This window comes from Eleutherodactylus coqui, chromosome 9 (genome assembly GCF_035609145.1).
Source record: "Eleutherodactylus coqui strain aEleCoq1 chromosome 9, aEleCoq1.hap1, whole genome shotgun sequence".
Classification (NCBI taxonomy): domain Eukaryota; kingdom Metazoa; phylum Chordata; class Amphibia; order Anura; family Eleutherodactylidae; genus Eleutherodactylus; species Eleutherodactylus coqui.
This window is the reverse complement of record NC_089845.1, coordinates 79,518,032-79,534,123: the sequence shown is the minus strand read 5'-3', so window position 1 is coordinate 79,534,123 and position 16,092 is coordinate 79,518,032. Positions and strand designations below refer to the sequence as shown.

General features: G+C 42.0%; 1 protein-coding gene across 1 annotated transcript in view; it reads right to left on the bottom strand.

Annotated features, from left to right (window-relative positions):
- Positions 1–738: 738 nt before the first annotated feature.
- LPIN2 (lipin 2) overlaps positions 739–16,092 on the bottom strand; it is a 63,266-nt gene continuing 47,912 nt past the window's right edge. Inside the window, exons 15-20 of the mRNA XM_066579606.1 lie at positions 13,339–13,487; positions 7,085–7,171; positions 6,245–6,397; positions 5,860–5,974; positions 4,391–4,494; positions 739–2,657 (exon numbers count right to left, since the gene is read on the bottom strand). Of these exons, the coding sequence (XP_066435703.1) occupies positions 2,513–2,657; positions 4,391–4,494; positions 5,860–5,974; positions 6,245–6,397; positions 7,085–7,171; positions 13,339–13,487 (753 nt within the window). The 3' untranslated portion in view covers positions 739–2,512. The remainder of the gene's footprint in view (positions 2,658–4,390; positions 4,495–5,859; positions 5,975–6,244; positions 6,398–7,084; positions 7,172–13,338; positions 13,488–16,092) is intronic.

The window sequence follows — 16,092 nt, the reverse complement described above, 5'->3', positions numbered from 1 at the left end:
TCACGTAATGAGGAGTTTATTAAAGGGATTCTGTCAGTTTCGGCGTGCCTGTTGCTTTATTTTGAAACCTTGCTGCATTTCAGAATAATTACACTTTGATCTCAACTCCAAGCCAAACTTCAGAGTCAAAGGGGCGGGCTGAGCTAGCCTCTCCCTGCCCGCTGCATGAAGAGGGACAGCTCTCTTCCTTTATACAAGCAGGGAGAGGCAGAGTCCGAAGGGCAGAATTTGGCACAAGCAGCATGAATCAATGAACCTTTCCTGTAAGCTGTTCATAGCATGTCCATATATTTTGTGGCAACGGCAAATAGCTCTCCAGTCTGTGTGGCCAATACTCCTGCAGAACTGCTTCACAACCTAGCAGGATCTATGCCAGAACTTTTCTGTCCTATGAAACTCTGCTTTGTCCTGAGATGTTGTCATTTCCATGTATTGATGTAGGTTTGCAAAAAGAAAAAAAAAAAACAAAAAAAACCCCACTGCTTTCAACTTTAGTTGCCTTCACTGTAAGACTTTCTTATAGAAGCTCTCCCAAATTCCTTCAATAGAAGCACTAAAACACGGAAATATCTTGAATTAAATCCCCGGACTAACCATTGAAGTCCAGGTAGCATTGTGTATTGGGTTAACCTCCACAGCAACTCTGAAGGTCATTTGTAGGAGGTATCCAAACTTAGATAAATCTGTACACATGTTGACACGACATCATCCCACCAATCAAGCACAAGACACGTGAGATATATAAAATATTTGAACACTTTTATTCGGATAGCATTGAACAGGATACCTACCACAATTGAATCCTTTTCACAAATTTTTCACCATGTAAAAGTAGACTCATACCGTAAGTAAAGTCGGGACATTCAGAAAGGAAAGAAATGTGCAGAATGAGTTCTTACTGGCTGTAAGGAAAATTTATTGCACACTTTCTGCAAATAACCACAGCCAGCACCAGTGAAGTGGAGGTTAGTCAGGCAATGTTGGCTTGTACCCTGTAATTAGGAAATCGAACCTTCCAAACTTCTCTTTTATCTTAATCCAATATTTGGCATTAGGTTACATTGCTGCTAGTGCAGAATTCTGATATTTGCAGAATAAGCAGCTTCATTTTTCCAGCTTTTATATACATTTCTATAAAGTACTATAAAAAAATTATTTATACAGACCATTTTAAACGCTTATAGGGGATGGGTTGAGGAATTTACTGGAGGATAGCAAATGGAATTAGTTAACATACAGGTGAGGCTTAAACAGATGACCAATCATGGATGACCGACATGGCTCTAAGATTAGCACTAAATCACAGCAGCTGATCAGACATTTACAGCCGCTGTCAAACTTGCACCAAACAAATGAATCGCAATAGCCGATTGGTTGCAATTCCAAGGGCAGCCTATGGGCAGACATAATGCAGTTTCCGGAAAAAAACAGCAAAGCCTTTATTTTCTAGTCTTGGCCTAGTCAACGGGTTGTTCCACTTCTAGACAGTTTGCTGCAGGAAGCAGACACCTCTGTACATGGCAGTGTGGACTGGGTTGGTACTGCAGGCCAAGATTCACCCAGCAGTACCAACCTGGGCCACTGTGCAATGTACGGAGCTGTCCAGCTTTTCTTTAGGAGTTTTGCTGCAGGAAGCAAAGGAATAATCACGGTCTGCAATATTCCCTAGAGATACCATTTGTAAAAAGTACTTTGCACAAAACCTCTCCAGCAGACATTTCTTCATTGAGTAAAACAGCGAACATTCATTACCATGAAGATGAAATGTAATTTTAAAGCAAAATATTTAACGGTTACAAATTTAAACAAAAGTGGATGGCCAGTAAGTCTCAAAAAAAGAGAAAAATAACCAAAAACACCCTAAAACAAACAAAAAAAACAAACAAACTGAAAGATTGCACACAAATGCCTTAAACATTCTATATGTTTTAGTGGCTTGAAATGCAGGTAAAAATAAATAATTGCACTGTTATACATATTTGGATGAAGCATTTTCACAGATGCTGAAGGACCAATCGTCTTCTAGGAAACAATACTTGCACACTGTGCTATTTCCACTTCGCACTTATAAAGTCTTTACTGCTTGTGGGTCCTGAAGCGTATTGCCCTGCAATAGACGCTACACCCCAATGGCTTTAAGGATGAAAATTTCAAGGAGGCACAACATGATAGAGAAAGACAATTACACTTCAAGGTATGCTTGAACACAAGATAAAATGTGCAATGCATCTTCCAATGAGAACAAAGTTAAATTACAGTGAATTAAGATATTGTAATAAAAAAAAAAAAAAAAAAGTTACTTTTCTCTAACGTTTTCCCTGAATATGTCAATAGGATACAATATCTTTACTGGCTACAAATTACTAACCAACTGTAAGACAAAGTGAGATCAAGGCATTGGAAACAACAGACAATAATGCAGGTTCATCACGTCAGTAATACTCCAGGTAAGCGCTTCCCAACCAAAATGTCTTCATGTCCGCCAACAGTTCCAGACATGCTCATGCGCCATTTACGTCAAGGCTGCCAGGTCCAATTCAGGCAGTGGGTCTCTCCAATAGCAAAAAGAACTAAACTCTGGGCAAGAGAAAGCGCAACTCTGCTCCTTGTCCAGCAGAGGAAACACGTACTCAACCAGCTCACTTAGTCGGGTGTACCTGGAGAGAAGAGGGGAGAAAACATAGGCTCAAGTCAAATTGTAACTAAATTATGAAGATTTAACAATTTATTACAACCAACATAAATTCCATCATGTAAGGCTACCTACACGGCCGAGCGCGATATGAAGTCAAGAAACTCTGTCCGATATTGTGCTCATCAACCTGCATTTTACCTGCAGATGCAAGGCGATTTTCAGGTGGAAAAAAAAAAAATACGGTTTGCATTCCTTTTGTGAAATTCTGATAGTCTAACACAAGTTTCACACGTGATAGAGCATTGAAAGGTCCTATTGCACTCACATGTACATCGCACGCTATGATAGCAATGGGTGATGCGTTCTGAGGAATGCAAAAAAATAGAACATGCAGCTAATGTTTACCTCACTGCATCACAGTGAGGGAAATCATCACTTAAGGCCCATTTACACAGAGCAATAATTGCTTTTAAAAAAAGGCTAAGAGGCGATCGTTTTAGCGATAATCGTTGCATCTAAATGTACACCCATCATGCCCTGCTAACTGATCATTAAATTCAGTCCAACCTAAAAATCGCCATTCAGCCTTATCAGCAGTTCTCCATGGGGAGTGCTCATAGCATTGTTTCCCGTTAGAGAACAAAGGATCTGAATGCAGATAAGAGCCCTCGGGCTATTAACGGTTTTCAACTCAGGCTTCATTTTCACCCTTAATTGCTCTTAAGTAGTTGAGTAGCTACTTAATAGTTTATGCAAAATAGTCGCTCAAAGCTGTCACTCAAACTGTCATTTGAGTGATCATCAGGACGTGCAAATGGACCTTTAGGTGTATGGGCCAAGTCTCACACACCTTTCAAAAGATTGAAAGATCAGCAATCGTTTTGCATAAAGTACTAATAGGCAATAATTGCTATTAGTGCTTTATTTGCATGCAAATGAGATTCTGGGAGTGGTTACAGAACTCAGCAGGAGGTCTGAGCTCTGTAATTAGCTCCATTGTTTAGCCATGGGCTTCCCTTGGAGAATTCTGCATCATGGACAGCAGACACAGCGTGTGGTCCTGCTTATCAGCTGTTCTGCCAGCAGGGCTGAGAAGGGAGAACAGCTGTAACAATGTTATCAGCTGTTACCAGCTCTTCCCTGGCAGAACAAAGGTGCAGTCCTGCTTATCAGCTGTTCTGCTGAAGGACGGTTTTCAAGCAGAACTGACAATAGTCGTTTGGCCGAATAGTGAAAGATGAACACATTTAGACAATAATTATCGCTCAAAAGACAGATTTTGAGCGATAATCGTTGTGTCTAAATAGGCCTTAAGACTCCATTCAAAAGAAAGGAGATCATATCTGCACGAGTCTTACAACGCACAAAACTGGTGCGTTATTCTCAGCCGTGTGAAACTGTCCATGGTCTAACACTGATCAAGCTGGATTGAACTAGGTTATGTAAAATACAATGGATGAAGGGGACAATCAATAATGGATCAACCAAAATTCGTCATGAAGTTCAGCATGACGATGTCAGATAAGCGAAGGAAGAAAAAAAATAAACAAAAAAATTACCCTCAGGCAGTGTATAATATATTTACATTTTAAAATGATGGCTCACAAAACAGATGAATTGTGTTTCAGCACACAGAGCAATGCTGTGGTTCTATTCAGTAGATCAATTAAAAGCCTTACTCATGTAACACATACAATACACCCAAAATGCACACAACGTGCCCACCAAGATACAACATCAAGGAGGGAGACCTACGTTGTCTTGTTCCCCTTTGTCCTCTCTTGTATCAATTCTCCTTTTGGATTCACAGTAAAAATTCGACAGTCTTGAACTCCAACTTTCACATAAGCAAAAACATCCTGCAAGACAACGCAACGTAAATGTGATACAAGTCATGTGATCTGCCATAGACCGTGGTACAGCCAGGGTTAACGGTTCGTACTGAAGGAAAGTATTTTAAAAAGCATCCAGATATAAACATTTCAACACAGAAGCTGGCCGGCCGGCCAGAGACATAACTTCTATTCCCATGGCGTGGGCCTCAGGAAATACTGAGTCATGGGGAAATGTGAAGACGCTGGAAGACTACATAAACTTCCAGGGGGATCCCCTGTGTTTGATAACCTTTGGCACCGTTCCACTTTTGTTCAAGAACGAACAATGAGAAAAGCAGCCCTGCTCGTCTGTTCGCCCCCGTATCATAGCGGATAACAATTCTCTTTGGAGAGTGGCATGTACATATACATAGCAGATAATGTAAGGCATATCATACACCAGACCGCGTATAAGTGACAGCTTTGTAGATTTATCACACACGCTCCTAAAAGCCTTTGTTGTATGCTGCAACGTAAAAAGTCTTCAGTTATACTTTTATATGTTGAGAGCTCTGCTGAACATCATCGCTCCCACCAGACTGTTATAATGATCAAAGTAGTGCTGTATTCACTCTACATGCATGCCCAACCTCACTCAATTGTAAATGAACATCCCAATGTCCCTCTTTGCTCTCAGAACAATTAAAAATGGAAGATTCTTACATCCTTCCCTCACAAAAATATAAAAGTATTGAATAATATGAATGGTTGCCACAGGACACGCCAATTGGTCTAATTTACTTATACCCAGGACTGTGACAAGGGGGCCTCCTCTACATCGAGGAAAGAAGGTTTCTACACAGACATAGAAGGGGGTTCTTTACTGTAAGAGCAGTGAGACTATGGAACTCTCTGCCTGAGGACATGGTAATGGCAAACTCTCCGAAAGAGATTTCAAGAATGGGTCTGGACGCCTTCCTTGAGTGCAATATTACATGTTATACTCACTGATTACTTCAGAAGGGTTGTTGATCTGGGGATTATTCTGATTGCCAGATTGGAGTCAGGAAGGAATTTAGAAAAATTTGCTTCTACACCTCATTGGGATTTTTTGCCTTCCTCTGGATCAATATTGGAGGGTAATGGGCTGAACTGGATGGACAATGTATTTTTTCGGCCTTACATACGATGATATTTCTATGGATTAGATTTATGTCAAAACACGGCCCAGTGGTTAAAAAAAAACCCAAAAAAATGATGTTTTGTGTCACTGTGTATCAGGAGATGACTTTAAAGAGGGCATCTCTCTTGTATGGGTAGTTTAAACCGGACCACAGAAATGTAAGGTATACAGTATCTGAAGCCATCTCTACAAGGAGAGAAGTGTAGCGTTTCACCTGTAGTACTTACATTAGGACGGTTTCCGAAAGCAGCATAAAAGGGTTGCTGATGTGGCCCAAACAGGTTTTTAATATCATTGAGGCAGGCAATCTTGAACTTTTCGGGTTTCTTTTCTATGACCTCCCTAGAAGAGACCACAAAGTGTCAGTGAAGTGTAAACCATCAACTATTCAAAGTAGCTGGTCTACTGTATGATGGCAGCTCGCATTGCAAAAGTCAGCTGCTTCAATAAGCTGACCAAAAAGAAGACCGCAAAAGAGAAAAAAAAAAAAAAAAAAAAAAAAACACTATAAATTTAACCATCATTGTGACACTATAGCTCAGGGACTAAACAGTATGTTGGTACTGCATGTGCAATGAAGAGCGATGTTTTTGGCACCGGGTAAAGAAATACCTGTGGAATGCAGAGAAAAGGCTGCTTGGAGACAGCATTAAAGGTCCTCTAGGAAGTATAGTGCCTCGGTCATTCACCCAGTGCAAGTAGCCTCGAGTCATGTCTGCCATGCCAATAGCACGGGCAGAGCAATACAGAAATTTGTATCCATTCCTGAAATTGGAAAGTTAATATATAAAAAAATGAGCAGTAATGTTACAGATTAGAGATGAGCGAGCATACTCGTTAAGGCGATTTACTCGAGAGCATCGCCTTTTTCGAGTACCTGCTGGCTTGTCCCTGAAGATTTGGGGGGGCTGTGGGGGGGCGGCGGAGGGAAGCGGGGTGGAGTGTGAGAGATCTCTCTCGATCCCCTCTGCAAGCCCCAGCCCCCCCAATCTTTAGGGACGAGCCAGCAGGTACTCGAAAAAGGCAATGTTAAGGCGATTTACTTGAGAGAGAGGAAGTATGATCGCTCATCTCTATTACAGATCTAACTGTTAAACCTTTTTGACTTTACAAGTACAGTACGCTTCATAAGATCTTGGCAATACAGACAACCCTGCAACTTTTTTTACAGGATTCTTGAAAAGCAAGAGCTGAAGAATTGTGATATCACTCGACCCGATACCATATGATTCATCAGCAGGAGAGTCATCTCAGACATGGGATGAATAATCTAACTTCAGGCACAGCTGACAGATTAGCATATCATACTGCTAATGGATACTCAAGGGCCAACAAATTCTGTAGGAAACGTTGCGCTGACACAAACATCCTGGTATCCATGGAAGCCGTAATGGTGACCTCATTGTTGTCTAAATAAAGGAATTAGTTTAGCACAGGAAACCAGATACATACTCATGTATGGAGTGGTAGAGCTTGGCAATGCCCTGATGAGTCCAGTCCTTCCCGAGCTGAGGCAGAATCTGACCCAAGGCATCCGACCTTAAATAAGAGATGATGGATTTAGAAACATGTCCATAGAGATATGAATGTTATCAACATCGTTCTAGATCTTGCCTTATTATTCTATGGAGTTACATTCACTAACATTCCACGATAACATGTGGGGCCTGTAAAGCTAATTTTCCCGCTGTTTACTCAGGATGCTGGACTATCTATATATTGGATACACGAGAGAGACTCAAGGGAGGGAACAACGCTTTTTGTTTTTATTGAAGTTTTTGTTAACTAAGTCCAGCTGCACACGACCGGATGTGCATTGCGGAATCCGAAGCGGGTATCTGCCTCTGGGTTCCGCAGCAATTACCTTCCCATAGCATGCCATGGAAAACCGTCTTTTTCTTTCCACGAGTAGAAATAAATTGTGATTTTTCACTAGCGGAGGAAAAATCCCAGCATGCTGTGTTTTAGCGCAGTGTCTGTACGGACGGCTTCTATTTAAGTCAATGAAAGCCATCCGACCATCGGACTGTCTGCGATTAACATTGCGGACAGGTCACGGATTCCATGTCATCACCTAGCGACGGCGCAGGAAAACTTGTCCTGTGCATGTCTGACGACAAGCCGTCCGGACCATACGCAGCAAAGATGACTACTGACAGGTATGCAGGGTCACTGGCCGGGCACAGGGTCAGATTCCACTGCAGGATCCTGCATCCGGATTCAGACCCCGGTCGTGTGCATCCAGCCTAAGAAAAGTAATGAAAATCAAAATATTTAATAAAAAAAGAAAGAAAGGAGGTGGGATGTATTGTAACTTATAATATATGCCATAACCACAACATCACCACTTAGTCAGTAAATTCTAAAGACATGACTGGTACCATATCCACCCATTTTTAAAAATACACAAACTGAGAGAAGCATAGACTAACAAGTTCCAGTAGTCAGAAGTGTGATTGTTCTCAGTAAGAGAAACCAAGTAATGTTGTAGGTACGATTCCTTTTAATGGCTAACAAAAATACATGTTATAGCGAGCTTGCGAACCTCTCAGGGTCCTTCCTCAGGCATTAAGCCTGAGGAAGAGCCCTGAGTAGGTATGAAAACATGCTATAAAAAAGACTAGGCATTGTAGAGGCGTTTAGCAGTCAACAAGCTCCACACAAAGCAAAAGATGTCCACTACACAAGTAGCTGCTGGGAGTCTTTTTATAGGCCGGGGGGAGATTAATTTTAGGGCCTCAGGTAGCAAGACCATTCATCTAATCAACCATAACTTAATACTTTGTATATCTGCCTGAGATGTAACTGCATGCTGAGCTTTGCAGCAAATTGACAAACTTCTCCAAGGTGCTTTTTTTTTATTTTTTTTAATTAAAAGCGTATGGATGGTTCTTTTTGAATCTTTAGGTGTAAATCACGCTTCAAGCAGAGAAATTATAATACCATAGTCAAATATTTTTACAGTGAACATGAAAATACATTGCAAAGAGCATGTAGGATTAATGACCTGGAACCATTTAGATATGCGCCGTCCTCTGTCCACACCGATTTTCATAGGACAGAAGACAGATTGTAAATTAACTAATCATACGGACCAGGATTGGTTTGGGAAAAGCATTTAATAATGTAATAAAGATGGAAAATTTCATCTGAGCATGAGGTTATTTTATCCATAAAATATCAAATTCTAGATACATCACAATTACAGGAAATTACCATCACCAAACTAATGATTCCCAGATTTACCCAAGAGCTCGAGAAACCCTTACAAACCTTAACTCCTTAACAACAAATGATCTATATGTACATTATCTGACTGCAGGACTAGTACAGAGCAGGCCGGGAGCAGAGGCCACTCCATACCCAACAGCCATCAGCTGTTTCATACAGCCGCAATAGGAGCCAAGCAGCTAACTGGAAGGGGTCCTCCTCCGATGCCACATTGCTGACCCTCCCAAACCCCGGCCAGCTGATGTGACCTTCATCTGTATCACAGGAAGTTGTTCCAATAGATTTTAAATAGTGATTGCCAGGTCCTCCTGCATTGTTAATTAATTATAATTAGCAATCAATAATCTATGGGGATTGGCATGGATGCACAAAACTAGACAGGCATTCTGGTGAGCTGGTGTATACCACCATAAGAAAAACAAACAAACAAACACAAATCTAATCTCAGAACGGCATTTTTTTAGCTCCTCACCAAAAAAAAAATTAAATAAAAATGTGATCAAATCGTTGCATGTACCCTAAGGGTAATAAAAACTACAGCTCACTCTGAAAAACAAACAAGCCTTCGTGCAGCCCTATTGACAGGAAAAAAATAGTGAAGACTAAATGCAAACTTTTGTTTTTAAGTAGTAAGAGACAAACTATTAAAAAATTAATAGGTCGCTGTAATTGTACTGATCTGCAGAATAAAAAAAGTTAACTTCTCATTTTTTCTGTACCGTAAAAGCAAAATTCCCCAAAAATGGCAGATTTTCATTCTTCCAATTCGCCCAGCTTAGAATTTTGTCAAAGTTTTTCAATACATTAAACTGCACATTAAACATTACAAATAAGAGTAAAACACACTTGTCCCACTAAAAACACAAGCCCTCCTGCAACTGTCAACAGGTGGTTTTTTTTTTTTAAGTTTTAGCTCTAGGAACACTGGGATGAAAGAAAGAAAAAAAAGCTGGTCATTAAGGGGTTAATCTAATGCTACAGACATTTACAAGAGCCAAAAAAAAAAAGGGGGAAAAAGCCCAGGATGAATGTACAGTAAAACTGAATGAGGTCATGTGGTTTGGAGCAGCAGTCTAATAGTAGTACTGGAATCTGTTCCCACAGTGAATAATCTGTGTGTGGGAAGTGATGAGTAGACTCCACCAGAGCAAAGTGTTACCAAGACCACGTTTACAGATAGCACATACATGGACTTTGTATATGCTTGGTCACCATCTTGCCACTAGAGTCTATTAAGAGATCCCTGAAGTTACAGTGACCTCGGGATACAATACTCTCAACACACAATGATGCTTTCCTCAGCCGCTGTAACTTTAAAGGGAAGCCATCACCTGCCTAAAGCACCTTAAACTTATGGTACCATGAGCTGAAGTGACAGGGAGCCGGGTGATTGAGAATATATATATATATATATATAATACTCACTCGCTTCCTGGTTCCAGTTGCTGAAATCTATTCGGGGCATGACAATCTGTCTCTTTTCAGAGTGCTGTGCGCATGCTCTCCCATAGACTTGTATAGGATAGTGAGCACACAGGACTTTGAAGAGAGTCCGCTGTCAACCGACACGTGGACTTCGGTGGACCAGTATAAAAAAAGAAGTTGGCCCTAAAGCACTTTAAATGTTCCTAGACGAGCGTTCCTTTGGCAGCACACCGTGCGTGGGGCTCCCACGCTGCAGTACGCAGTGACTTACTGTCTGCCAACAATTGCCATCACCGTGGCATGTATAAGCCCTTAATATGCACCAAGATCATGCATGGCGCTTATTTTTTGTGCGCTCATTTTGCACGCTGTGTGCGGGTGGCACAATTGCAAGTAATGTAAAGATTGGTACGGCGTAATACTAGTAGAATGCGCAGGTGTGAGAGGGCCCTTAACCCCTTGAGTGGCAGGTTTCCTACCACCCTGTCGTGCCCACCAGGGCAGGTTTTTTAAAATGGTCTAATCATTGAATTTCAACTAGTTTTGCAGTTGCGTCTCAAGAGCCATAACTTTTTCATTTTTCCATTGACACGGCCATATAAGGGCTTGTTTTTTGCGGGACAAGTTGTGATTTTTTAAACAGGGGGGAGGAAAAAAAGAAATGGGGAAAAAAGAAAAAAAGGGGCCATGTCATTAAGGGGTTAAATAATGTATTAACTTCCTTCTCTGGGTCATTACGACGCACAAGGATACCACATGTGCGATTGTATTTTTGATTTTTTACAAAGTAAAGGGAGACAAGTGTTTTTTTAATTTTTTTAATAATTTTTTACCTTTTTTTTTTTTTAAATTTAAAAAAATTTTTTTTTTTTGTCCCTTTAGGGGACTTCCACAGGGACCCATCAGGACCCCTGATCACATTCTGGGGGTCCGATGGTGACAGCCCTTTACATGCTGCAGTGACAGCCCTTTACATGCTGCAGTCACAGACTGCAGCATGTAAAGGGTTAACACAGCAGAGATCGGAGGTTTTCTCTGATCTCTGCTGTAAGAGCTAGTACCTAGCTGTCCTCTGACAGCTAACAACCAGCTCTCCCTGCCACAGAGACCATCGGCTTGCTTCTGACAAGCCGACTGTCTCTATGGCAACTTGTAAACAAAGCAGGACATTGCCGACATGTCGGCAATATCTTCTGCTGGTTTTTCAAAGCCCTTGCACTGCTCTGTGTGGGACTGTGCAGGCAGAGCACACTGTCACAGCTTGTGGCATTGTGCTCTGCAGCTCCCATAGTGATACATAGCCCGGAAATCTTCCGGGCTATGTTGCTATGAGCAGTGGAGCTCGTCCCGGAAATTTTCCGGGCGTGCCACTCAAGGGGTTAAGGGGTTAAAGAGAATCTGTCACTTGCCTAATAACATGGCCTATTTTGGGCTTAAGGAAGCAACGATTTTTGGCGGATTTTCATCTCCATTTTTCAAAAGCCATAGCTTTTTTACTTTTCGATCGACGCGGACGCATAAGGGTTTGTTTTTTGCGTGGCGAACTGTAGTTTTTTATGGTGTCCTTTTTGGGTATATTGACTATATTGTAAAACTTTTTTTTTTAATGATAACTGGGAGAGAAAAACGCATCACTTCTGCAATGGGATTTTTTTTTTACAGCGTTAATCATGCAGCATAAATGATAAAATACATTTTTTTCTGCGGGTCGGTACGGTTACAACGATACCAAAATTCTTAAATTTTTTTAGGTTTTTCCACTTTTCTGCAGTAAAAACCCTTTTCTGTGAAATCTTTTTTTTCTATATTGCTGCATTCAAAGTCCTGTAAATTTTTCTACGTACGGAGCTCTGTGAGGGCTGTAGTTTTTATTGGTACCAATTAGGGGAATATAAGCCTTTTTGATCACTTTTATTGCATATTTCGGGAGGCAAAATGCAAAAAAATTAGAATTTTGCCTCTGTTTTTTAGTGTTTTTTTTTTAAAAGCTTTTTCCGTACAAAATAAAAAGCGTGTTCAACTTTTTGTACATGTCGTTACAGACACGTCAATACCAAATGTGTGTCATTTTAATTCTTTTTTATGCCAATATGAGAAAAAGCACAAAAAGCACAGGTTTTTACATTTTTCTTTTTTGTACATTTTTTATTAGCTTTTTTTTTACACTATGTCCCTCTGAGGGACTTAAAGCAAAGCACTGATGATCGCTGTGATAAGGCATTATCGCTTATATAGCGATCCCAGACACTGGCAACACAGGACGTCAGTATCTGGCGTCCTGTTGCCATGGCAACAGGCCGGGCTCCCTGCGATTATATCGCGAGAGCCCGGCAACTTCACAGAGGGAGTGTGCTCCCTCTGTGAACCCTTACCATGCCGCGATCTATCTATCGATCTCGCGGCAGGCAAGGAGTTAACAGCGGGGGGGGGGGGGGGGGGGGCGCATCTCCAATGCACCCCCGCTGCTGCAGCGGGGGTGGCTATGACTGACAGCCGGTTCCCGCTGAGGGATAGCGCGAGATCAGTTATGATCTCGCGCTATTCCTATGACATAAGGGTACGTCATTTTACGGGAAGCACCCCGCTCCCATGATATACCCTTACGAAATGGGGAGGGAAGGGGTTAAATCGCATCCAATGGCAGACAGTGCAGATCTGCCGCACGTGCACTTTGCTGGAAAATCTAGCCAATCAGCACTTCCCTGTTAAACAGCGGTGAAATGTACTGATTGGCCGTCTAGCAGCACCTCTCTACTGCTCTACCTGTGTGGAGGGGTAACTTTGGACAGCAGGTGAGCGCAGCACTGAGTCTTCTGTACAGGACCCTGAAGCGGCGCCCGTCCTCAATGTAGAAAGTGATTTACATCATCCAGCAGGACTTTATCTACGTCTGGCATCTGCTTATTTATCTTTAATCTTTATTTCGTATTCCTTTTGGGGGCTTTTAGACCAATTACTAGTTTTGCATACAGTTCTGGTTCCAACATACAATGACCATTCTGGAGCCAATTAATTATTGCCTGTTGAATGCCGACTGTAGAAACACTTACTTTGTTATTGTTCCATCAATGTCAGAAATGATGATCTTGTCGTTCCAGCTCCACAGATAGATGGTACCTTCACAGCGGCACGTGCCTTGGTACTGTGTAGTTATGCTAAAGACAATATCATTTGGACCATCACGGAGGTTCAGTTTTTCCTGAAATTAACAGAGAGAGAATTTAAACAAAGGTTTCATTGTACTTTGCTTGCCGCTGCAGGCTTTTCATTTTTAAATGTAATTCTATGTACTTCCCACCATCTCAGAGAAAAAAAATATCCGAACTACGGGAAAGCCCGAATGGCCTGATGAAAACATGGGGACCAGTAGATACACGGTGAAACTTGCCCTGAAACAAGGGTGCATTTTATTCCTGAAGGGATATTCCAGGCGTTTGCCTTTCCTGAGAATAGGTCATCGATAGTAATGATAGTTGATTGGCACAAGTCTAGTTGCGTTGGATCTTTGTCGATCAGCTCATCCTTAAGCCTGCTGTTGACACAGAAAAATCGAATCGGTGGTTATAGTTGGAAGTGTAATAGAAAGGCTTTGCTTCCAGAGTCAAAGGAAGCGATGCCTTCTATTACACATCTGGAGCCGAAAGTGTAATGGAAGGCAGCGCTCCTATCGATTTCCTTTCTATTACACTTCCAGCTCTGACCACTGATGCAGGCGTCTGACTCTGCTGTACTGACGGGGGGCTGGAGGACCGGCTGATCAGTAGAGATCCCGAGTGGCAGACCTCCACCAATAGACTATCATTAGGATTGATACCCCTTAATATTACCATACTTGCAGTATGAGATTAAACTCCCATATGTCTCAAAGAAACCATTTCAGCCCAATAGCTTTGGCTACAAAAGACTTAAGGCCTATTTAGACACAATGTTATCGCTCAGAAGTCATCTTTTGAGCAATAATCGTTGTGTCTAACTGCACTGACCTCGTTCAGTTTTCATTAAGCAGTCGCTGATCTTTCAGCATGCTATCAGTTATCAGGAATTCACAGCGGGATACAGCTGATACTATTGTTTCAGCTGTATCTCGCTCTCTGAACACAGGCGGGGTATAAAGAAGACAGCGGTCCAGCTGTGTTCATCATACTCAGCAAGGAGCGCACAGCTGCATACCAGCTGAGCGCTCCATGAACAGCCGGGGTATGAAGAACACAGCGGTCCAGCTGTGTTCATCATACTCAGCAAGGAGCGCACAGCTGCATACCAGCTGAGCGCTCCATGAATAGCCGGGGTATGAAGAACAGAGCGGTCCAGCTGTGTTCATCATACTCAGCAAGGAGCGCACAGCTGCATACCAGCTGAGCGCTCCATGAACAGCCGGGGTATGAAGAACACATCAGTTCAGCTGTGTTCTGCATACCCCGCTCGGAGTGCTCAGCTGTATAACAGCTGGGTGCTCTGAACAGAGAACTGGATGCAGAAGACAAGCCCCGCTTGTCTTCTGCATCCCCCCTCGGAGTGCAAAGTGATCGCTTAATGTTTAAGCGATCACCTTGTGCTTAAAGGCATGCAACGATTATCGCTTAAAATACATCTTTTGATAGATAACTGTTGTGTCTAAATGGGCCTTTAGCTTTTTTGACCACCATTTTCCTTCAAACTAATTGAATCCACAAATATAAATGGACCACTCTCTCTAAGAGTGCATGTCTTCCATGTATTAGGTGTGCAATACGCGGTGCTAAAACACCATTGGATTTCCTTTAGGCCACTCACACCTCTGTTTTTTTGTTACACATGTGAAACAAAACGCAGCGTCTTCTATTTTGGTATGTAATAAATCCCTGTAGCCTATAATGGTGTGTAACATAGGCAGCAAATATGAATGTACATTCACAATTGCTGTCTGTTGCATATTTTAAACACAATACATATACACTCGTGAGGAGCATGGGTGGTCTTATAAGTATCCCCCCCTCACCTTCTTGGTGCTCTCCTTAAGCCTAGAGGGTCAGGCATTGATTTGAAGGAATGCAGCCATCCAATAGGTGGCGCTGCAGAGGCATTGTTCCATCTGCCTAATTTGCATATTACCCAGAGGAGCATGCATGGCCTTACAAGTCTCCTCACTCACCTTCTTGGTGCTCTCCTTAAGGAGTGATGTTACCCCGCCCGACCAGTGAGCCCTGCACAGTGTTTAATCCAAATCTATTCACATAATATAGTCAGCATTATGAATGCCATGGCAGAGAGCAACTGCTGACATAAAGATGCAATTATCCACAAGCACTGAGTCATGGAACAGATCATTCCCAGAGAATCCTGAGCAGTGTTGCAACTACCACCACTTAGTCCCAAGAGAGGGGCATTCTTATACGTAGGTACCCATCTTTGCCAGGTTAAGATTAGACCACCTGGTATTAGCGTTTGGACCCATCTGAAAGCTTGGTCACCGGGACGTTGGTAGATGGCCCAATATGCTTTGATCAAATTACATACCGAGAACCTTGCATTATTTAATGCGGTTAGAGTATTTATTAAATGTATGTATACCTCTGATAGCAAATGTATTTTGCGTGCTGTTGCCACTTTTTGGTTTCTGCTTCTATTGTATGTTGCAGCCGTGGTTTAATCTGCACCTATAGATTTCTATTGGGAAGTGCTGACAAATTGTATCCTTTTTTGTTGCAACTAACAAGTCCGTGTGGTTACACTCTTCTCATCCACTTCCATCCCAAAATACCACACCATCGACTCCTTCTTTCCATGATGCACTAATGCACTAGGGTCATTTTGCAGCTGTTGGA